At 41.2% G+C, this 24,678-nt stretch overlaps 1 protein-coding gene across 1 annotated transcript in view; it reads left to right on the forward strand.

Annotated features, from left to right (window-relative positions):
- Positions 1 to 20,285, forward strand: part of SI (sucrase-isomaltase) — a 632,954-nt gene extending 612,669 nt beyond the window's left edge. Inside the window, exons 68-71 of the mRNA XM_069213228.1 lie at positions 6,897 to 6,985; positions 7,820 to 7,869; positions 15,104 to 15,271; positions 19,989 to 20,285. Of these exons, the coding sequence (XP_069069329.1) occupies positions 6,897 to 6,985; positions 7,820 to 7,869; positions 15,104 to 15,271; positions 19,989 to 20,060 (379 nt within the window). The 3' untranslated portion in view covers positions 20,061 to 20,285. The remainder of the gene's footprint in view (positions 1 to 6,896; positions 6,986 to 7,819; positions 7,870 to 15,103; positions 15,272 to 19,988) is intronic.
- Positions 20,286 to 24,678: the final 4,393 nt, after the last annotated feature.

Raw genomic sequence — 24,678 nt, forward strand, 5'->3', positions numbered from 1 at the left:
ACGACACCCGTTACCGCCAGCCAGGTTCTGGCGGTCAAAACCGCCAGAACCAGGCTGGCGGTAAGGGGGTCGGAATCCCCATGGCGGCGCTGCTTGCAGCGCCGCCATGGAGGATTCCCTTGGGCAGCGGGAAACCGGCGGTACACCGCCGGTTTCCAGTATCTGACCGCGCCTGTACCGCCGCGGTCAGAATGCCCATGGGAGCACCGCCAGCCTGTTGGCGGTGCTCCCGCGGTCGTTGGCCCTGGCGGTCCATGACCGCCAGGGTCAGAATGACCCCCTATTTTTCCTACTTAAACAAAATCCAAATTAATGTTAAAGTTATTTTTTAACTAGTTTAGAAATAATAATTTTAGAAAGGCACACTTTTCTAGCTAAGAGTTTGTATATTTTGAGCCTCCCTTTTATACCAAGGAGATGTTATTGTTTGATTGACTAGGAGTGCTAGAGCACAGAATGAATGATTTTGAAAGCTCACAGGCCCGTGTTCAGTGGCCGTGAGGTGATTGTGTGGCATCCCCACCCCTTTATTTGCTTCCTTCACCCTTGTTTTGGGTTCCCTGAGTGTTAGTGAGGGCAGCCGCCATTTTCTCTTTTCGGCTGCCAGCACACACAGAGGTGCCATTTTGGGAGGGAAGCAGTCTAGTTGTTCAGACCTCTCCTCCAAAACCTTTATTTGCCACAAAGTGGCGGGCGTGCAGTGGACGCAAGCAGCGGGCGCACCAAAGGTGCGACAAAGGCAAGCCTGTCTGCGCCCGTCCGTGCCAGATTGGGCCTTAGGGCTTGTCTCCCTGGACAAAGACGACTTTAGAGCTGGCTCCCCTGGCTTTTACTTACTCCTCAGACTGTCTGCTCTCTCTAGGACCACCTGCTCAGAATGACTGTCAGAGATGTTTGGACCTATGTGACATTAGTTGGAGATGCCCCACATGCCATTGGGCTCCACACCCGACGAAGGTACAGTCACAGCTAGTATTGAATATTCATCATTCCTTTTTCCTCATTAACTGCCGCTCTATGGCACGCCATAAATTGGATATAAATCTTTTTCTAAGTGAGACCTCGCCTTCAGTATTGTTTCTCACCGAAACCTGGCTTCATGAAAGTTCAGGTCCAGATACTAGTTTAGCCTTACCCCAAGGATATCTAATAGCGAGAGCGGACAGGACATCCTCTAGAGGGGGGAAGGATTGCTATAATGTACAAAGAAACATTCAAGATGACGTCTCAGCCTCTTCAGCTATTAAAAAGGGGAAGGAATGTTGTTCTCCTTGGCTTTGGATTCCTTATTTAATTTTTCAGGAGTATTACTGTATTGCCCCCTGGGACCACATGAAAATTTTTTAAACTCCTTCCCTGATCTTATGGCTGACCTAATTTGTAGGAGACCTAATATCACCATATTAGGGCATTTTAATATCCATGCTGAGAATTGGTACCTGCCGGCCACGAAAAGGCTTCTAGGTGAATTGGAAGCTTTGAGGCTAGAAAAACTAGTGAAGGGCCCCACACATGAAAGGGGACACACAATCGATTTGGTGTTTAGCAATTTAACAGTACTTACATCGAAACGCCCATTTCCTCTCCTTTGGGCAAATCATTTTTCTATTCCTCTGTGCCTAACCATGAAGCTGAGGATTACTCACTTACAGCCGGTTAGGCAGATGGGCAGGAGAAGGCACAAGCTCCCCACTAAAGAGTGGACCAGGGCACTGGAGATTCGGAAACCCAGTTTCTTTGATGGAACTGACTGTGAGCTAGGGCAATTTAAGGACTGGATTTCAGACAGCCTGGACCTCACCCTCCCCTGTAGGGCAAAAACAGGGATCTGTAAGACCACCAGCTCTCCATGGTTCTCCTCCCACCTTCACCTGTTGAAAGAAAACTGTAAGAGGCTGGAAAGAAGGTGGAGAAAATCCTATGAACCAGGGGATAGGGAGGCTTATAGAAAAGAGATTAGAGCCTATCATATGGAGATTAAACAAGCACAGAAGACATATTATACAGAAAGAATTGAGATATCAGCTGGGTCTCCTTAAACAGTATTCCAGATAATAAAAGAAATCATTCAAGTACCCTGTGAGGAGAATCCCATAGCAGCCTCAGTAGAGCATAGTAAGAAATTAGCAGGATTCTTCCAACAAAAGATCTTAAATATTTACTCCAACTTTCCGAAAATGACTACCAGGCAGGAAGGACAGGCCTCCCTACCCAAGAATGATAGGGCCATCCTCTCCCAGTTCACCCCTATTTCTCCGGAGGAAGTCTCTTCATATTTAACCACTCTCAAGTCCGGCTCTCCTTTAGATCCAGACCCCCCAAATACTAGCCCAAGGCACCACGGTTATTGTACCAGCTATAACAAATATGCTGAATAAGTCCATCTCCAAGGGTGTAGTTCCCGGACTATGGAAACACGCCACAATGAAACCTCTACTAAAAAAACGACCCTTGATTTAGCGGACTTAAAGAACTATAGACCTATCTCGCTTTTACCCAGTCCCGCTAAAATTCTAGATAAACATATTAACAAACAGCTGTCTACATATTTGGAAGTGAACAACTGTCTGCTTCCCAACCAGACAGGCTTTAGACCCTAACACAGCACGGAAACAGTGCTCATAGCCATACTGGAAGAAGCCAGGAAGAGCATGGACCAAGGAAAGATCACAGCTGTCATACTTTTAGATTTGAGCGCAGCTTTTGACACTGTGGATCATGAGGTGTTAGGTCAGAGGATGAGAAATTTGGGAATAGAAGGGCATGTCTTGAACTGGCTTTCATCATTTCTAAAAGACAGGTTCTTCCAGGTCCTAGACAGATTCCACCTCTCAGCCAAATTTCACAACATCTGCGGGGTGCCACAAGGCTCATCACTAAGCCACACGCTTTTTAATATATATATATGACTCCTCTGGCTAAGTTGATGGAATCCTTGGGGCTTTCATTAATCTCCTATGCCGATAATACGCAATTGGTGGTTTCGTTAAACTCTAATTCTATACAAGACGTAGCCTCTTTATCCTCCTGTCTGCAAGCTATAGCAGGTTGGATGACGAACAGAAGAATGCTATTAAATAATGATAAAACGGAACTGATGATCTTGGGTCATAAACCTGGACCCAATCAGCTTTTGGAGATTGATGTTCCCAGGAGGGTTCTTCCAGCCCCAATGGAACATATCAAAAGCCTGGGGATATGGTTGGATCCATCCCTCATGATGGACCACCACGGCAAGCATATATCTGGTATTTGCTTTGGCCTTTTATGACTTCTAAGGAAGGTCTTGCATATTCTTCCTCCGGTGGCAAAAAAGCTTATTATTCAAGCTCTAATTATCTCTAGACTGGACTACGGAAACAGTCTATTTGCTGGGTCACCCTTATATGTCAAGAATAAATTACAGAGGGTCCAAAATGTGGCAGCCCATCTTTTGATGGATATCCCCAGAAGGAGCTCTGTAAAGGCAGGATTGAACCTACTACATTGGTTACCCGTTGATCAACGCATCAAATTCAAGGTTATGTGTTGTATCCACAGATCCCTCCACAACAGGGGCCACCAGATACTGAGAACCCTTTTTTTTTAACAAGCCTAATAGGGATCTTAGGTCATCATCAGTGGCCCTTGCTATCCTCCCCAGAATATAAAATCTAGATGGGGAGTTGCCACTCTTTCATACCAAGGGGCCAAGCTATGGAACTCTCTTTTCACTGGCTTGCATATGACGACCAATGAATATAACTTCGGGAAGTCCCTAAAAACTTGGTTGTTTTAGGTGTAGGGTACTCTCTCTCTGTCTGTACTGGTCCGTAGTCCTCTAGCGCTGGGAAGCCTATTGGTAGCCATGCGCTTTATAAATAATATAACATAATATAACATAACATAGTTATCTTTTCAGGGTTAATCCCCGACCGTCAACTGGCCACCTGGTTCTCAAGAAAAGAAACAAAAGCTCTTTAAGTGGGAAGCGATGGCCTGGGGATGTGGCAAACAAGTGTGGAAGCTACACAGCTGCACCAACTGTCAAATGCAGATGTAACACACACCTAGGCTTACCCTTTCACTGTTTAAATAGTAGTGATGGCATCAATAACAGTGGGGGTTAGGGGTACCTTTTTCTGAACTGATTTGCAAGAAGAGTTTCTTGGTTCCCTAGACACACGTCAGGTTTGTGCCCAGAGCTCAATCTGGGAAAAAAAGGTTCTGCCATTTTGGCTTGTGGCATAACAATGGACTGCACTTTGGAACTGCTTAGGGCCAAACCCCCATGACATTATTTTAAAGTGAGTTGGGGTTTCCACTCTGAGCCTTTTCCCTACTGGTTGGAGAGACACCTCGACCCACAAGCTAGTGTCAAGACTATGTATAGCTCTGCTGAATATCTTCTTCAGAACACATGGCCCCATGAAAGACAGAAGAAAGATGGCAGCTGTGCTTGAGCATGTGGAGAGAGACCTCAAGGGCTGGTCTTGCTCCCGCTTGTACTCCAACCGTCAGTTGGCTGAACTCATGTTAAGGTTAGGAGCCAAAAAAAGCTGCAAAAAAAAAAGATTTTTCCAAGAGCTTAGCTAATCAATTACAAATGGATTTGCCTTGGACCCTGCCGGTGGCTTCTCGGAAAGTGGCTCCTATTCATGAAGTGGTACCCACAGGTTCCTAGATCCTCAGCTGGTGTTAAAATGTACTCCTCTGACACTTAAACCTACAGGACTGGACACATAGACATGTTTTCAGACAATTTATCCTAGAGAATCAGTGAAGGCTGGGACCAACACAAAAGCGGTAGGGGCTGACATTGAATAACCAGTCAGATTCAACTCACTGGTTTCCCCCACTGAAAGAATTTTGACTTCAAGAAGTCAGAACGTAGAGGTCAATGTCACAAGCATTCGATTGCAGACAAGATATGCCTGGATTCTGATTCTGGATATCACCAGCTTGGAGCTTCCCACCACTAATTTTGTCTGCACCAGATTTCCCACTGGAGACAATGCTCCTAGCAATGACAGGGGCTTCACTAGGCTGCCATCGTTGAGATCTCCTTCGGCCTTAGCCTGCAGTCTGACACATCGATAACCTGTTGACAAGGACTTTTCTAAAGAAAATCTTTTGAGTCAGAAGGTACGCATTCCACCATGACAAGCCTGAATCCTGTACTTGACTGGCAGTAGCTTGTGGTCGTCTATAACGTGTGACTTGGAACTGGTCTTGTGCCTGCAGATTACCAGGTTTATCACTGTGTGCAGCACTGTGTGAAATAATGATAAATCTACTGCCATATCTCCAGTTCCCTACATCTGATTTTTGCTGTTTTGATGTCTACTTGTTCATTACGTTTTTCATGGGTTGTATTTTCTACTTTTTAACTATTTAGGTAAGTCTGTCCACTCTGTGCTACAGCCACCAAGGGATGACCTCATGTTTAAATTATTGAGACCAGAGTGGATCGGGTATGGAATTGTTACATTATGACTTGGTGAACTCTCACATCTCGCCAACTAATAATGCACTTTCTCACACTGCCACATTGGAAGAGTCTGTAATTCCATTGAGCTATTTGTTATTTTCTTCCAAATTATTAAAAGCAGGCTATAATGACTCAATAGTTTTCAATAATTCAATTTTCATTTAGGTCAATAACACAAAAATATGGCATTCATAAAATATTGTCTTCTTGCTATCAAGGCTCACACCCTGTAGGCAAGAAATCAGTTCAGAAATAGCCATGAGTAAGTCTTTTCTTTTAAGCAGTCCACAAATACATGACAACTCTTAATGCTAAATAAAGTAATAATTTATATGGTCATTGGTGTTGAAGCATATATTAGCAATCCATTTTTGCATTCCTTCTACCTCACTGCAATCACTCTGGAGGGAAGGAGTCAAATTTTGCAAATATGCATTTAACAATAATTTCCAGAGACAAAATTCATGCTCTCACTATAATTCATATTCCGAACCACATCAGCCTGGTTCATGTGAAAAAATTCTGTCAGAATAGCCCAGTGCAAACCAAATACTATGTCCAAATGAGATAACATGAAAGCATGAGAAAAATGTGAAGAGAAGTTTGGGAACTACACACAAATTTTCAAGTTTGAGGGTGTTCAAAAACTTTCAAGACAAACCATCCTTGGCTACGTTTATTAACCATGCAATGAGAGGGATTTACTGCCACTGATTTCTCGTAATCACTCTGCAATCCTAAATGCTTTTGCACCTGCCCATAATCCTTGAATGAATTCCTGGCTGGTGTAAAAAAATGTACATTTAGCCATAAACTTACATTCAGACAGAAATTACCTTTGTAGATAGGACCCCTAGGGACATATTCAAGAGCCCCTATCGCCACCGGAGCGTCACTTTTCGTGATGCTCCGGTGGTGCTAACCACTGCTCAATATGTACAAGGAGTTGTAACGCCGATTTTTGTGACACCACGCCTCCTTGTAAATATGGACCTCTAAGATTCAGTTTTCTGTGTTAGAGGGGCTTGCAAAGGGTGTTGCAGTGGATGTTCCACCGCAACACTCATTGCTTTTGATGCTGCCCCAGACTTACAAAAAATCATAAATCTGTGGAAGTGACAAAAACTCACACCACCCCAGGGGTGGTGTTAGCATGACAAAACAAGAAGGAATGCTTTTATTCCTCCTCGTTTTTTGCTTCTTCTACGTGTGTTGCTTTCTGTAGCACACATATAGGAAGCAAAATGCTAAAGGTGATTGTTTATGTACAGGATGGTGCAGGGGGAAATGCAGAGGTGCGCCATACTGCTATTTTTTACTGCAGTGCCGTGCATAAATCTGGCCCCTATATTTATTGTCAGACATGAGTTTTTAGCTGTCCCTAAATTATTGTGAATTCTGATACTTACTTTTATTTTCCTTCCAGTCGAAAGAACCATGTGGGATTTATTGTTGCCCTGGATCATGCTGGATTTGCACATGGGAAACTTTATTGGGATGATGGAGTTACCATTGGTGGGTACAATGTGGTTTGTCATGCTTTTGCATAGTGATAGAATAATTTTACTGAAGGGATTGTGCAGCATATTGGGTTCCTCTGAGCACAAAAAGATTTGCATACACATAGTTCAGGGGTGAGCAAGTTGGTGTCATGAGCTGTACTTTTCAATTTTCGTTGCAGACATGCTCCATAAATGGCGTGAATCATGGAGGCTTCATACTGTTGCGTGGGTTCTCATTATGCACCTCAAAATCAGTTGTGATAATGGGACTTTTGGGTTATGAAGCCTATATAAATATTGCTAATAGCAAATTGCCATTCAAAGTATGCCACCAGCCACTGCTTTTACATTTTTCGTTCTAGGACCATAAACAATTGGATTTAAAAGTAATCTTAGCAATTTGCATGCTTTACTCTTTGTTGTTTCAACATTTCATCCGCCCTTCGTCAATATATTAAGGGTTCACATCACTTCTTTAGCAAGTGCTGATCAATTGACAAGACGCAGCTATCTTGACATTGACCTAAAAATGGCATTACTCTATCAGATCAATGGATTAAGTACTAGAGAAATCCATATTCGTGCGTCCACTCACCCGCCTATCATGCAGTCAGTAAATCAGGGAGCAGCAAAGCGGTACTCAATGACATCTATACGCACATTTAGCCATACATTTCCATTTTAAATATTGAATTAATTATGCTTAGAGAAAGAAAAGATACAGAATTACACCACGATTTTAATTCCCGAAAGTGTTACGGTTACTCTGAAACTAAGTTTAAGAATATATGAACACATTTCTTCAGAACACATTCTTAATGTTGATTCTCATGCTTCTGTGTTTTAGATGCGTATGAAAATGGCCTGTATTCTTTACTTACATTCAACACAAGCCAGGTAAATACTGTAAAACTTCTAAAGTATATTCATTTTATTCAAAAAGAAACCGGAGCATGTGCCATCATGCCTCTGTTGTGTAAGAAACGTTACAAACTTTGCTCGCAATGCATAAATTTCAGGGATGTTAGAAAACAATCAGTGGAGTTTAGCCAATTAAGCAAATGAATTCGGTTGTATGTAGGTATGTATGTATGCATGTATGTATATATGTATGTTTGTATGTATGTATGATGTATTTCCTAACCTAGCCAAAAGGCATCAGAGCACCGTATATAGTCAAAGGCAAGCGTAAATGTATCAAGTAATAGAAGAGGAAGCTGAGTTGTGTACTGTTAATGTAATGTAATGTAGTGGTCTTTAACGAGGTGAGCCTTCCCTCTTTACTGCATTGTGGGGGTTAGGGCAGTGTTGGATGGGCCTGATGGACACTGGGATGTTGTTCCAGAACCTGGGTTCATATATGGAAAGGGCCTATTGTCTAGTATATTCTATTTATATTTGTTAGTCAGATGTTTCTGGGTTGCAGGTTTGCCAAGAAGGCTGTTAGTGATGACTTTGTAAAAGATGCAGCTAGTTTTGAAGAGAATTGAAGGAAAATATTTATTAAAAAATAGGGGTCAGATTTATCATTGTATTGAGTTGCTCTTGCAACATGCATGCTGTTGTAAGGGAACACAATACATAAGTTTGATGTACCAATCTACGCAAGGGCCTCCTGCATGGTCCTGCTTTGCTTGGTAAATTTGGAGTAATGCAAGGCAGCAGAAGGTACTGCCCTCCGATACTCTGCCCTGGGAAGGCATTCTATGAGTGAATCATGTGTGTTCCCTTGTATCCACCTATGGGTTTTGGTGATTTCAAAGATATAACAAGACTGATAAAATTGCAAATGCCTCAAATGCTACATCTTCCCGAAAAAAGTGCAAGAAAGAGTAATATCATTATTTCTCCTTTTGTTTCCTTTTTCTAAGTGTGCTGCATTTTTAAGCACAATCATAAGGAGGAAATAACCTCCAAGGGGAACAATCAGCTTGCAATGCCCGCAGCCTTGCACCATGGCACAAAGGTTCCTTCATTGGTGGCAAGCAGCACATTGTGTGCTGGTACAGAAAGATAGCATGGATGCACTATATATTGGTAAATAGGATGCACTCCTGCTCTCTCCCTTTCAGGCTACACAGTATAGCACTTTGTCTTGCTGTGTGTGTTGCATGAAAGTGTGATAAATCTGGCCCTAAGTGATTAAAATAAAAGTTATTTATCTTACAAACGTGTATGGTATACCATTTTCTCTATGTAAACACCCTGCTGTATGTTGAACCATCAATGTTTTTGATGGTTTTCATAGACATTATTTGAAACATAAATAAATGTAATTCATATGTTGTTATAATAAATAATTTCCTTCATAAATCTACAATTTTGTATTGAAATTCTAGTATAAAAGTCAACATTTTCCAACTACAGGTTATAATACCTGTTAGCAAGTTAACAATTCCGGGCTTATTTACAAGCATCTTGTGCCACAGGCACATAATTTTTTGTGATGCTCCAGTGGCGCAGAGTGCATAGCCATATCTCTGAGGCCGTGTAAAACCACTTTGCATGGCTTTTCATGGTCCTGTATATATGGTGTAAGGCAACACAGCACAAGTCGATGTGTTGTCTTACACTGCATTGGGGGTGTTCCATGGGCATCACACTGGGTTTTTCAATGCAATAACCATGGGTTTTGATGCATTCCCAGGTTTACAAGGACGTGGAACCCTGAGAATGCGTCAAAACTGTATGCCTCCTCAGGGGACAGGTAGGAAAAATATATTTTTTTTCATCACTTTTCCCTGTTTCTGTGTGATACATTCTGCAGCACATTCAGAAAGGGAAAAAAAGCCTCCAAGGATTGTTTTTTTGCAAGAAGGTGATTGTGCAAGTGCGACTGTGTTGGTGCTCAGCAGCAAATTGTGCTTTGGCTGAAAGGACAGGAATGCACTGTATTGCATAAAAATTGTGTATTCCTGCCCTTTTGAATTGGTGTAGGACATTGCTGAAAAATACTTGTGGCACTGCCCTATGCCAATTCATTGTAAATATGCCTCTACAATTCTCTGAAAGGCTTTCCTCTACCAGGATTCTACCATCTACTTTCTTTTTACTTTTCTGAAAGATGTCAAGTCATTGTTTAGAACAATGCACTTTGGTTTTTACAATATTTACTAAAGGCATCTCTAGTGAGATTCAGACGTTAAATTAACTTGGTGGGCAAAGTTAGCTGCTGTGATGGCAAACTGTTATTTCATGACCACTCATAAGCACTATTTGGAAGCCCATTAAGTGGTATTAGTGTTCTCCTGGTTGAGGAAGTAGCCAGGGTAGAAAACTGGTAAGATTAACTGAAAAGCCTAGCATGTCCTGCATGCATGAACAGAGGAGAAAGAGGCAGAACTCTGGCACAACAGCCACATGAGGGAATCCCTTTGAAATTGGGACAAAGCACACATTTTTGTGGTGTCAGGTGAAGATAGAATTAAGTAGATGAACAACTCTTGCAGATTTGAGCTTTAATCAGAATGTTTTCAAGTATCCAATGTGCTGTGCAAAGGGGTATGCCAACCACACGTTAGGAAGTGCCCACCTGTGAGGGGTGAGACGTGATATGGTGTCTTCTGGTTGGGCAGTGATGCCAACTTTCCCTAACTCTCCAGCCTTTGAGGAAAGAGAAAACTATAGAAGAAGAAGAGAAGACCCATTATTTGGTCAAGCTATTGACTGGAGAGGACTTCAGCCTATACTTCTTAGGACTCAATAGACACTGTCTCAAAGGTCAGTGGCATTGGCCTCCCCGCCATTCAGGTGGGAAGTAGAGAGTGGGCTTGCAGGTGACCCAGAAGTAGAAGGCTCCTAAGGACTTCTGTGGACTGGCTATGGCTGGATGTGCCATGGGAGTTGTAAGTACAGGCAGCAGTCAGGAGGCTCTGGCACCAAGGGAGTGCAACGGGGTCGTGTAGTCCATCTTGTAAGTCAGAGGGTGCGACTGCTGGAGTAAACAGTTCCGATGAACAACTAGGAGCAGGCGTCAGTGGGGCGATTTCCTGAAAACAAAGCTCTATTAAGAAACTAAGGGCTTCATTTACAGGAAACTGGTGCATTGGAATCAATGCGCCAGTTTTCTTGCACCAGCCCTGGACCCCCTAACAACCCCATGGTGGTGCTCCCTTTAAGGTACAGTGCTACATGGAGCAAGTTTCCACAGATGCGTGAATTTTTTTTATGCATCTGTGGTATAAAACTGACACATTACTGGACTAGCGTAAAAAAAGATGATGCTGCTCCAGCAATGCGAGGGGGGCCCATTGCAAAAAAGACCAGCATCACTTTAATGCCTGCTCTGAGCAAGCATTAAAAATTTACACTGTGAAGGCACAGAATGTAACAGTGTAGATTTCATTGTGCCAGTTCTGTGTAGCTTTTAACGGAGGAACGCATACCTTTCATACATTATACTTGGTGGAGGTATAATGTGGCGCAATGCTTTACCACCTGGTGCAATGGTCCCATTGTGCCATTTTGTGAATGTGGCGCAGTGTAGGGAACTGCTTGCGCCACTGCAACATCAAAAAAGTATGCTATTGCAGCACAAGGGGCCCCTTAATTTTCAAGGGCCGGAGTCCCTGTTCTGACACCCTTGGTAGCTGGAGAATACCACAAAGAGTGAATGTAACAAACCCATCCAAAATGGCCAACTGGGGCAGAGATATTATAGTTTTACTGGGCTGCTTATGTTCAGCCCTTCTCAGCAGGACATGGGCTGAAAAAAACCTGCACTGTACCCAGCTGTTCATTGAGTTATTCCCCCAGATATGGTCAGTCACCTGCGGTGAGAAAGACCACTATCATTGCTTTGACTATTTGCAACATCCCCATTTTGATAGGGGGTTATCAGTTAAGGAGCCTTTCCAACTGGGCCCTGGGGCTGCCTCCTACCTTGCTCCTACACTCAGCAACTCAGCACAGGAGCAGCCAGAGGCAGAGAGGGCTAAAAGAGAAAGTTAACTCCCCCATCAGCACCATGAAGAGTTTTCCGATTAGGTTATGGGCTGACTCAGCTGACACAGGGTTTGGAGTGCCCATGTAGTCTGGGATCAGTGTTGTGTAGGTGTCCCACTTGGGCAGGGGTGCCAGCTCCTGAAAGCAGAGCCTGGCCACATGCTTTAAATAACCACAGAAAATGTGCAAATATTTACTGGTGTATCTGGTTTCAGAAAGAGAAAGAGGCTAAAAGCATGGCTCAGAAGGCACTACTAGCCGTTTGAAATGTGCATATTTGTGCTCGGGTAATACTAGAGGGATAGTGTGCAGCGCTAAAGCATAGTAATTACTTTTATTTTCGTTGTAGGAAATCAGGCAGTCATGGAGATAGGGTTTTATCCCAAAGACTCTGGGGTGTGCAGAACTCTTTTGCTAGACAACTGTACAAACCTGAAAATAAGGCACTGAGGCCCATATTTTAGAGGGCCTAGCACCATCTAGCGAAACACTAAAGTCATTTTTTTATGGCTAATGTGATATTAGATGGCCAAAAGGCGCTGCAGCAGATTTGCAAAGTGGTGCAATGCATGCATTGATCCTTTTTTAAACGTTCCTTTTTGTAGCGTTCCCCCATTAGAGCGGCAGAAAAAATGGCACAAATAAATCTAAGAGATTTCTTTGTGTCATTTGTATCTGCAATTTTAACACCTGCTCAGAGCAGGCGTTAAAAGGAGACTACCATTTTTTTCAATGGGCGTCTGGATGTTTTGCAGGATTAGCATCAATATTTTTTATGCTAATCCTGAAAAGCTGCAAACTAGCATCCAAAATGTTGACCTAGTTCCCTAACTGCCACCATGATGTTCCATATGTTCAATACAGTGGCGTTAGGTGGGCGCTAAGGGGCATAAGAAAAGTGCTGCTGCACTAGGTGCAGCACCACGTTTCATAAATCTGCCCCTGAGAATGGAATGATTTCATTTTTAACTTTGTGATATGTGGAATTTGAAAACTACATTAATTGAATATTTCTGACAATAATGAAAATTACTTTAGGCACTTTTTTTCAGTAACACCTTAACTATTTTATATATCTAAAGTTATCATAAGAGGAGAGCTTATGCATCTGATTTTTATGACAAAACTTTGACAAAGCTCGTATGCCTTACCTTCATTCAATTTTCCCTCATGCCTTATGTTAGGTACATACAGGCTATACTGTGATTTTAGAGTTAAGACATTCTAGTACTTAGACTGGTAGACGTGCCTACAGCATGAGGACGAAGGGGTACATTCAAAGGGTCAATTGATCTTTGTGAGTTTTCTTTGTTGTACCTCTTTGTAGATTGTGAGGGCCTTTAGAGGATGTATTTATACCTCCCAGCCAGTTTAAATCTATAGCTTTGTGTGCAGTATTTAGTTTTGTATATAATATAACACTTTCTTTTTAGAAGAAAAATCACATTCTAGATATGATGTATTAATTGTTGTTTGTTGTGCTGCTGCATTCTGACTCTCTAGCCCACAAAACCTTACATGAGAAAACCTTGGGCTCCTCTGACTCACCACCTTGAATGTCAAGCTCTAAAGATGGTACATGGCTCCACCTTTGTGATCTGTGGTACAAGGGTCCTAGAACCCCAGAGCCAAAATACCTCAGTTATCACAATTAAAGCCCAGAACTTTCTGATTGACCTGGAACCCTCCAAGACAGATTTCTCACACCAGTCCACTTGGGCCACAGGTTTCTTAGAAAGTGCCCTGAAACAACCTACAGGAAAACAGCACTAAATAAAAGTCCACATTAAGACCTTTCAACCTTTGGAAGTCGAATAGTGTGAGATTCATTTTCAGTATAGTATTGCATACTAGTGACTGTTTTATGTGTACTGGGGCCATGTTAGTTCTATGTTCTACAGTTATAATAAGACAAAAATGATGTGAAACCTTTTGTCAAGGCAGATATTTCCAAATTCCTGCAAATTGTAGAAGGATTGTAAACCCCCCCCCCCCAGTCATGACATGTATGAGATTAAGGGCCAATGTCATGTATTGTGTACGGTCTTAAATTATTATGTGTCCTGTACACAACATTTGTGAAGAAAAAGCATTCCTCTAAACAAAACCTAACTTTTAGCCAAATCATTTAATATATTAATTATAGCACTCAGTTTGCTAGACATTTTAAGTTAACCCTTAACACCAACCCACAGGTCTAAAAAATATGTTTGTTTGGGACAGATGACATTTTCCAAGATCTATTCAGGTCCCCCTACTCATTTCCTGATCGATCCTACAACCTCCCCACTGATTCTGAAAAGTATCACCCAATGCAGCACAGCAGCCTAAAATGCTGCCCTATGCTGTGTGACAGGGAGAGAGCACAAGAGCACCATATTCTCATAGAAATGGCACTCTCCGCCCCTCTCCCTAGCGCCAGAGCTGATTTGAGCTACTGTGCTCCACTCACACACCTTAGGGCCATAATGCTTGCTTGTGTGTGTGAGTCTAGCATAGATTTTGTACAAGAAGGGTATCCTTCCATTAAATAATACAATGCCTAGACAAGTGAAAGTTATTTTCCCACTTTGTTTATGTGCTGTGCAGTGCAGCACACATGCAAAGTTGGAAAAGCAGGGAGAAATAAAAACGTTCTCGGTTTTGCTTCAGTTTTCCAAAGGCAATAGGCTTTAACACTGAACCCTTTCTTCTGATGTTACAGAATAGGGTTTAGCATCAAAAATCATGAGTGGTAGCACGAATGCGCCCATGTTCCACCCATGTAAATCCCCTTGGCACAAAGTAATGCAAATACCTATTTACGTTGGTTGGCAAATGCCCAAAAAAGTTTAGAGTTAAAAAAAGCAACACTAAACTAACGCTAAAACGAAAAACCTTTGAGAATCTGGGCAATGGTGTTTTGCTGTGTTTCTTGTCAAACATTGTGTGGACTAATGCAAATTTCCTCCGAGAGACATCTGAACTTTAAAGACAATTCAAACTGTGTGTACTCTCAGGTATGGAGTCAATATCACTGATCTTCTAAAGTTCTATAGGATAAGTATATGGTTATATTTAATTACACAGTCTGTGGATACTTTACGACAAATATGTTAATGCCTGATATGTTATCTACGAGTGTATATCACTTGAATTATTTAAGAAGTTAATATGAAAATGTTAACGTATTTTTCTTTACTTAAAGAACACCCTAAACACATATGTAGTGCACAATAAGGATGTAATAACTACACAAAGTCCCTTGCTTCTTGGATATATTGACATTTGGGGACTTGAAGCTGGTTCAGTTAAAAACGTGACTGTTAACTACGATGGCCAAATCCAGAGTGCAAACTTCATTTCAGCAAACACAGTAAGTGAAACAATTCATAGCAAAAAGGCTGATGAATTCTTACATTTTAGTAGAAATATACATATTGCATGTGCATGTATTTCTGTATTTTAAAATTATGACTTTGCAAATCATCATAATATATTAGGTTGTAATTAGGGGCATGATTTATTGTAGTGAGTAGTATTTCCCATGGGACATTGTAGAGGTTTAACAGCTTTTGGCTATGTTTACCAGTGGGAATGCAAGCATTATTGATGTGAGTAATAGCATTACTACTAGCAGGCCTCATTTAAAAAACATAGGGGCATATTTATACTCTGTTTGCGGCGAATGTGCGTCAAACATTTTGACGCACATTCGGCGCAAACACTGCCCCATATTTAAACTTTGACGCCCGACCATGTGGACGTCAAAATTCCACAATGTGCGTCATTTTTTGGAAGCGGGAAACTGCCTTGCGTTAATGATATGCAAGGTAGGCGTTCCCTTCCAAAAAATGACTTTAAGGTCTGTCCGCCTTATTTATACCCCAGCGTCATTTTTACGCACAGGAGGGGGTGGGCCTTAAAAAACGGCGCACAGCCCGATGCTCGCTGTTTTTTAATGCCTGGGTCAGGGCAGGCGTTAAGGGATCTGTGGGCTCGGAAGGAGTCCGGAGGTGCCCTCCCCTGCCCCCAGGGACACCCCATGCCACCCTCCCCCACCCCTGGAGGACACCCAGGGATGGGGGGACCCATCCCAGGGAACTAAAGGTAAGTTCAGGTACGTATTTTTGAACATTTTTTTAAGTGGCATAGGGGGGCCTGATTTGGGCCCCCCTACATGCCACTATGCCCAATGACCATGCCCAGGGGACATAAGTCCCCTGGGCATTGCCATTGGGCAAGGGGGCATGACTCCTGTCTTTGCTAAGACAGGAGTCATGTCAATGGGGATTGTGCATCAAAAAAATGGCGCAAGTCCGGTTTGAGGCCTGATTTTTGCCTCAGACCTGATTTGCACCATCTTTTGATGCACAACTCCCATTTTCTCATACGCCAGCGCTGCCTGGTGTTAGTCTATTTTTTTTTTACTCAGACCAGTCCGCAGCACCGGATAACGTCATTCCATAAATAAGGCGCCCGCATGGCGCATTGGAATGGTGTTAGCCGGCGGTGAAATTTTTTACGCACAAATGCGTTGGCGCAGTTGTGCGTGAAAAAGTATAAATATGCCCCATACTGTCTCTAGATGATGGGATTTGCAGAGCAATGTAAAATTACCTTTGGGGCATAGTAAAAAATGGACTAACCAGCTCCTGTGACCTGAAACACTGATTATATATGTGGACAACCTAATACCCAGGTAATGATGCAAAATCATTTCTCTGGGACAGTGGCTAGTTCTCTGGTTGAAATTAAACTTTTTGGGTCATCGATACTGGGAACTGGAACATCTTAACAACAATTGAAGGGCAACTGCCAATTTTTTGGCCGAATTAGCTAACACATGAATAGTCCAATTGCAGATTTTTACTGCGTTGTGTCTTTCTTCAGCCAAAAGAGCTACCTTATACTTTAGGATGAAAGCAGTGGCCACTATGTTCTAATGTTTTTGTTAAAATCTTAACCAAGGTTTTTGAAAAGTAACACAACCTAGTTGTTCATTTCCAAATTATAGATAGAAGAATATTGCACAATGTTAACTTTCAGCAAAATCATATGCAAACATCTGTTGTATTGAATAGTAATTCTCAAAGTCTAAACCAAAGGAGAAATAGTTTGCATACATTTTGCAATAGGCTATATTTGATTAGACAAATACCCTGTTACTCAGTGAAAATGATCTCCTACTGTGGAAAGACATTTTACTTGCGGAAAAAATGAATAAAACCTTGCACTGTTTGGAAAGGGCAAAGCATAGGAACATTGAGAAAAGATTCAGCATAAAAAACACCTTTGCACACTCCTGAATTCAATATTGATCCTCACCCTTTTGTGTTGTTTAATCTATTCAACTCATCAGACCAATAAATCATGTAGTTATTCTCTTGATCCCACTTAAAGATCACTCAAGAAGCACTATAAGGTAGTCCCTGTAAAATATGGCAACTTTAGCAACACAAAAGGATGATAGAAGGAGTGCTGAACAATGCAAACACTCAGCCCCAGTCACAGATCTGGGTTTAATCCATTGTTCTTTTGCTCACTATGCCACCCCTGGTTGGACCCAGCAATATACAAATCAGTCTTGACCCTGTTCCTCATGGGAACAGTTCATCCCGAACTGCCAAGTCAGGTACTCCCCAGACTGGAAACAAGCATCCTGGGACTAGTTTCAAGGTATAACCCTTCAACAGCCAGGATAGCTTGAATCCAATGGTACAGTGGGCAAGGGACCTATGTCTGGGCATACCCTTCCCACTTAGAGCAACTTTAGCAACACAAAAGGATGATGGATGGAGTGCTGAACAACACAAACACTCAGTCCCAGTCACAGATCTGGGTTTAATCCATTGTGCTTTTGATCACCATGTCACCCCAGATTGGACCAATCATATATAATCAGATTTTTGACCCTGTTCCTCATGAGAACAGTCCAGCCTGAACTGCCAAACCAGGTCCTCCCCAAACCAGAAACAAGCTTCCTGGGACCAGTTTCAATGTATCACTCTTCATCAGTCAGGCTAGCCTACATCCAATGGCACAGTGAGCAAGGGACCCACGTCTGAGCATACCCTTCCCACTTATGGCAACTTTAGCAACACAAAAGGATAATGGACGGAGTGCTGAACAATGCAAACACTCAGCCCCAGTCACAGATCTGGGTTTAATCCATTGTTCTTTTGCTCACTATGCCACCCCTGGTTGGACCCAGCCATATACAAATCAGTCTTGACCCTGTTCCTCATGGGAACAGTTCATCCCGAACTGCCAAGTCAGGTACTCCCCAGACTGGAAACAAGCATCCTGGGACTAGTTTCAAGGTATAACCCTTCAACATCCAGGATAGCTTGAATCCAATGGTACAGTGGGCAAGGGACCTATGTCTGGGCATACCCTTCCCACTTAGAGCAACTTTAGCAACACAAAAGGATGATGGATGGAGTGCTGAACAACACAAACACTCAGTCCCAGTCACAGATCTGGGTTTAATCCATTGTGCTTTTGATCACCATGTCACCCCAGATTGGACCAATCATATATAATCAGGTTTTTGACCCTGTTCCTCATGAGAACAGTCCAGCCTGAACTGCCAAACCAGGTCCTCCCCAAACCAGAAACAAGCTTCCTGGGACCAGTTTCAATGTATCACTCTTCATCAGTCAGGCTAGCCTACATCCAATGGCACAGTGAGCAAGGGACCCACGTCTGAGCATACCCTTCCCACTTATGGCAACTTTAGCAACACAAAAGGATAATGGACGGAGTGCTGAACAATGCAAACACTCAGCCCCAGTCACAGATCTGGGTCTAATTCATTGTTCTTTTGCTCGCCATGCCACCCCAGGATGGACCCAGCCATATGCAAATCAGTCTTGACCCTGTTCCTCATTGGAACAGTCCAGCCTGAACTGCCAAGCCAGGTCCTCCCCGGACCGGAAACAAACATCCTGGGACCGGTTTCAAGGTCCTTGTAAGATATTCCATAACTGAGAGTTATTTGAACTGTTTTTTCATAACCAGCTGTGAAAAAAAGTTAAGTGTATTGTATGGAATTGCAACCAATAGCAATCGCAATACTGAGTCAGTGTGAATACATTTACAAGTGCCAAATAATACTATTCTGCAAGTAGAATGTAATGCTTTCTTTTTTCTGCTCTACAAAAAGACTTTTGTTTCACATTATTCATTGCATTACATTTAAAAAAAATCTAAAGGTATTCATGACAGAAATAGGGGAACATTTTGCAGTAATTGTGCTGTTTTGAATGTCATCCTTACTCATGAGTGACATCATCAGTTTGGGAGATCCAAACAAACCTTATACCACTTTCTCTCTGGTCTTTACTCATGTTAACCAGAGTCCAATGTAATTTAATTTCCACATTTTTCAATTGTTTATTCATCCAATAAGGGGTCTAACTACTTCTTCTTCCTTGGATAACTTGTATACTTGGGCCAGTTAACCTAGACAAAATGTATGTGAATTTTGTAAATATTTTTTTGCCGCATACAGATAGGTATTTTGGTGTTTTTCACTGCTCCTACAATTACGAATGAAAGTGTTATACTTCGTGCTTTGATGATTTTTTGTTTTTGTTTGAATACACACATTCTCTACAGAGTTTTATCAATTTTTTTTTATGGTAAAAGATATTTGAAAAAAAAAACAAGAAATGTAGTTCTCGGTGTTTCCCTAAAAAATAGACCAGAAAGGATTGTCTGCAATGACTGCTTAATGGCAATCAAATTAGTCGTTCTACAAATGTTACATATTCTTAGATAGCATAAGCCTAAGGTCATTATTCGATTCACCATTCTTTTACATATGAATGATCTTCTTTGACCATTATCAGTAATGCAATTTCTAACATAACCATGCTAAAATCATTTTCATTTATTTATTTTAAAATGTATAAATATTTATCTTTAACTCCTGTTTCACAGATTTCTAAACTGTTGTTTAGTTTCTTCATATGTGCCATACCGTTATACCTTTTGAAATGTTTTTTTTTTCACACAAGAGTTATATAGTTTATGTTGAAATGTCTCCGGAATAAAGAGACCGTAATTTCTTACTTCTTCAATTCCAGGTATTAAACATCAATATGACATCGATAGTCGCAAACATGAATAAACCGATAGAAGTAACCTGGGCAACCTAAGGAACACTTCAAACTAAATGAATTGCATACATTGCGTTCTACGACCATTATGGATATGTACAGAAAATTAGCATACTTTTCACTGTGGAAATTAGAATGACGACAAACAACTGGAACATAAATGTATATTGTATTATTGAAGGCTGTTTAATTTGCAAAATTACTTTATGGTTGAATTTTTAACAGCACAATTTAACATCAAAATAAATCTGTCTTTCCATCCTACTGATTGTGGCTGCTTTTTTGTGTCCAGTGTTGTCAAGAGACGTTGTTTATAACCGATTTGTTTCACATTTCGGATAATTTGTCATTAAAATTGTCTCAACGTGCTCATGTCCCTTTGGAAGCAGAACACGTTTATTATTATGTGAGTGATTACCAAGTGGATTTATCAAAACTGAATTCTAATTATGCGTTTTCTTCAAAAGAGAAGTCTCGTGGCCCAATGTTATCGCAGGTGGCTGAAAGATGTGACACAAAATACAATGAATGTCGCTGACATTATGCAATAAGAACCTGTGACAGCGTGAGAATTGTAGAAGATGCTGCCATTCTCCGCATATTTCATGTCAGGGTATTACAAAGAATGTACCACATTTTATCTCCTTGCCTTCTCGGTTGACATTTACAATCACTGTTTAGATGTACATGTTTTCTTATAATTCAGTGTCTTCCCCTGTGTCATCGATCTATTTCACCCCAAATCTAGAGTTATCTACCTGTTATCATTTTGCCTAGGTAGCAACGCCTTAGCCATACGATTATCTAGTATCGCTTTAGGCTGGTAATCTGAGCCTTTACCTCGCAAGAATAGCATTTTGAGGTAGATTTAGTAAGATTTCTCACAATGCAGAGCAGCAGGGCAAATTGCTGTGCTGAGTTGCATGGGAGAGAGCTGAATAGTGCCAGCTTTACAAATATATGGGCCATTAGTTATGAAAAATGGCGCACAACTGCGCTAACGCAGTTGTGCATCATTTTTCTTCACGACGGCTAATGCCATCCCTTAAAGCCATCCATGCTCCAAATTTCTGTAATGACACACAATGGCACTAAGGAATGTCTGGCATAAAAAAAAGAAGATGCTAGGAAGAGGGGGGATGGCATTAGGGAGAATGGTGCTACTGGGTTAGAAATAATGTTGGGCTGGTTAGTGGGAAAAAGTATGCCGCTAGTCAGCCTAATGTCATTTTATGATGCACAAGCAGCCAAAAAATTATGCCCACCACAGGGGTCCAGTGTCCCCTGGGCAAGCCCAAAACACCCAGTTCCATGGTACTTTTCAACTTTCTGACTGATTTTTGCCCTACATTATTTGAAATGCTATATGGGTGGAGGAAAATAATATTCCCCTCCTATGATACTCGACACATTGGAAACTATCACTGGTTATAGTGATAAATAAAGTATGTTAAACACTTATTTGTGGACACTTTTCTATGTTGTGTAAGTTTGTATTCATTTGCTGTACATGTATTAATGTGGTTATATATAATCAGATTTATTGTCATTTGTGAATGTACATTTGTTTTCATTTGATGCACAATTATTAATGTAAATATGTACAACCAGATGTATTATCATGTGTGAAATCTGAAACTTTTTCTATGCATTCGCTATCATTGTTTGATTAATACAATTCTCACCACAAAGTATTTTATCTGACGTTTAATATTTCTTTCCAACAAAAACATTATGAGAGTGCTAAAATATTACTATGGTTGGAATTTGTCTTCAAACAGAAAGGTTGAAGTAAACAGAATCCATGAAATAATGAAGATACGTGGTGCGGTATAATAATGTGACCTACAGAAATAATTCATACATTTAGGGTGTTGGGGTATCTGTATTTTGACTTATTAAGGATCCCTGTTTCCACAACAGGATCCTTCCCTGTCATGATAAACCACCCAAGAATTTGTCTAGGCATAGCATTTTGTACTGGAAGGGTATGCTTCCAGTATAAATCTTATGCTAGACAGCCTGGACACACTTCCGAACCATGGTGCAGAGGTTGGATGTGGCACTAGTCAGCAATCACAGGGGAAATGAGCAGAAATATGCAATTTTTAATTTTTCCCTTTGTGCAATATAGCACAGCTAGTTTGGTTGATGTACTGTGTTACACTAAAAAATAATAAACCAGTTAAGTATTGTGCATAGATGGCCTGACCAACCATCACCCATGGGCTCACAATCAGTTGATGGCAATTAAATTGAAAAATATTCTTTCAGTGTTATTTCTCATAATACTTAGCCTCATGTTTCCGAGCATTATCTGCTCTCTAGCCATCTGTATTACTCTATGTATCTTCATCCCTTTACTCTGTTGCAACTCTCCATCTTACCTTCGTTTACTTCACCTTTCACTCACGATATCCAACATGCCTCTCTCAACTTCATCTTTCTCTTCCTCTCCTTCCTTTCTATAGTACTCAGTGCCTATGTCTATATCTATCACCCTCAATCAATTCTCAGTACCTCACCTCTCTACTTCATCCCTTTCTCTGAACTTCGTGGTTCCTTTCCATCTGACTTTCCAGAATCTCTTGCAACTTCATCTCTGTCTTTTTCTTAACTCTCTTTCCATGCCTCTACTGCCTTGACTCTCTATCACTCACTGTGCTCTCTATTTACCTCACCACTGCACCTCACCTCATTTCTCATCTCTCTCCGCCTACCAACCAATTTAATTAATTGTTTATTGCTACCTCAAATCTCAAGCACCCCTTTCTCTTGCCCTACATCAGTTCCCTTTCTTTAACCTCTCTAAAATATCTTACTTCTTTCTGGATACCTTTGTTTGTCTACTTCTACCACAATTACTATCATCAACTCCCCTATCTCTCGCTTTCTCCCTCTCTCGCTCGCTCTGTCTCATTAACACACACACACACACACACCACACAAGCACACACAAGCAAACACACACACTCGAACAGATATTTATACCTGGACCTTCTCCAGGTCAATTCACCTCTTCCAACTCAACTATCTCTCTTAATCTCATTAGTTATAATCTCTCCATCTCACGCCCCTCACAACTCTCTACATCTGTATCAACCTTACCTTTCTTGCTTTCTTTCAGGTTTTTCTCTCACCTTTTTTCTCTACCCCTCACTTCTATTTCCACCCTTCACCTATCCCTCTACATTTCCTTCTTCCACAGTTCCCTCTTTAGCAGACCTGTTTTTATATAGATATTCTAATTTTGCTCTTTTGATTCATTGCATCTCTTTGTTTTTCCTAATGTCTTGCTATCTTGCTCTCACTGCACAGACTTGCATCTAATTCACCTCTTTCTCACATAACTTCTTGACATCTTACCTTGGAATACTATATTCCTCTGCTTATCTCTACATCTACGTCTCTTTCTTCCTATATCTTGCTCTACCTCTCTACTGATGTACTACTCTCTAATGCCTTACCCATTTCTCTACCTCTATGTTACTACATAAGTCTTCCTCTTTCTACTTCTCTTTTCACAGGTAACTTTCCAGCGAGAGAAGTACACATATATAAAGCAGAAAAGAGGAAACAAGGCAGGGGAAGGACATTGGTAGAATCTTATTTGATTTTTAACAAATGGAATGATATTTTTGCTGTTGATACAGAAATGCCAATACTGATGGGACATATTTGGGAATACAAATATTTAGCAACTAACGGCACAGCTTCAGTGGTACTACACAGTAATCCACTAATTATCTAACAAATCATACTTGCATGTTTTTCTGACAATGTGAGTAACAAACTGGTTAGACACTGAATGCCACATAAAAATGTTATTGTTGAAAGTAAACAATTCTGTCATTATTAAATGGCCTTAGCTACGCTTGATCAAGCTTTCAATTGTCACTATTTTCTTGCCAGACTACAGGCAGTTTGAGTTCTCTGTTGTTTTCGGGTGTACCCTTTTATGAAGTACAATTCAATATTGTTTGGCATCACAAGGGCTTGAATTAGCAAAAAGGGGGAATAAATTAAAAACATTTCTAAATGGGGAGGAGTAATAAAAATATCTTTCTAGGGCCCAAAAACCCATGACATGTCTCGGGAACTAATTAAGAAGAGTTTAGAGCTTGGCATCAGTACTGAGAAATGAGAGGAAAAGAATAACATTCTGTTACATTTAAGTGTGAGTCTTATATCTTCGCCATTTACAGGGTCTGTGCCTGGCCAGAAAACCCAGAAAGAGATAAAGAGCCAAATGTATAGTTTGGCAGAGAGGGTACTCTGCAGCAATCATGATGGAGTACCATCTCACCACACTGAATGCTCACCTGACTCGTTTAGAGTTGGACAGACCTTCAGTATGTCAATGATGGAGACTACTCAACATCTTCTTCCAACATACTCCCTCATGTCCTGACAAATTAAGGGCTGCTGGAGGTTTGGTCATTTGTCTGCCCACTCTAAATACGGTAGGTGGACAGATGGACAGTTTTCAGCTAAAAACTGACAGTAAGAGACCACACATCATGGCAGAAAACTCAAATGACAAGAGAGTTGGTGTTTCTTTCACTTTATAAGTGAAAATCCTGAGTGTTTATCACTGCAGCATTACATTGATCCTTCAAACCTTCCATGTTTTCATAGAAACCGCTGTGATTGCTGT

This window comes from Pleurodeles waltl, chromosome 11 (genome assembly GCF_031143425.1).
Source record: "Pleurodeles waltl isolate 20211129_DDA chromosome 11, aPleWal1.hap1.20221129, whole genome shotgun sequence".
Taxonomy (NCBI): domain Eukaryota; kingdom Metazoa; phylum Chordata; class Amphibia; order Caudata; family Salamandridae; genus Pleurodeles; species Pleurodeles waltl.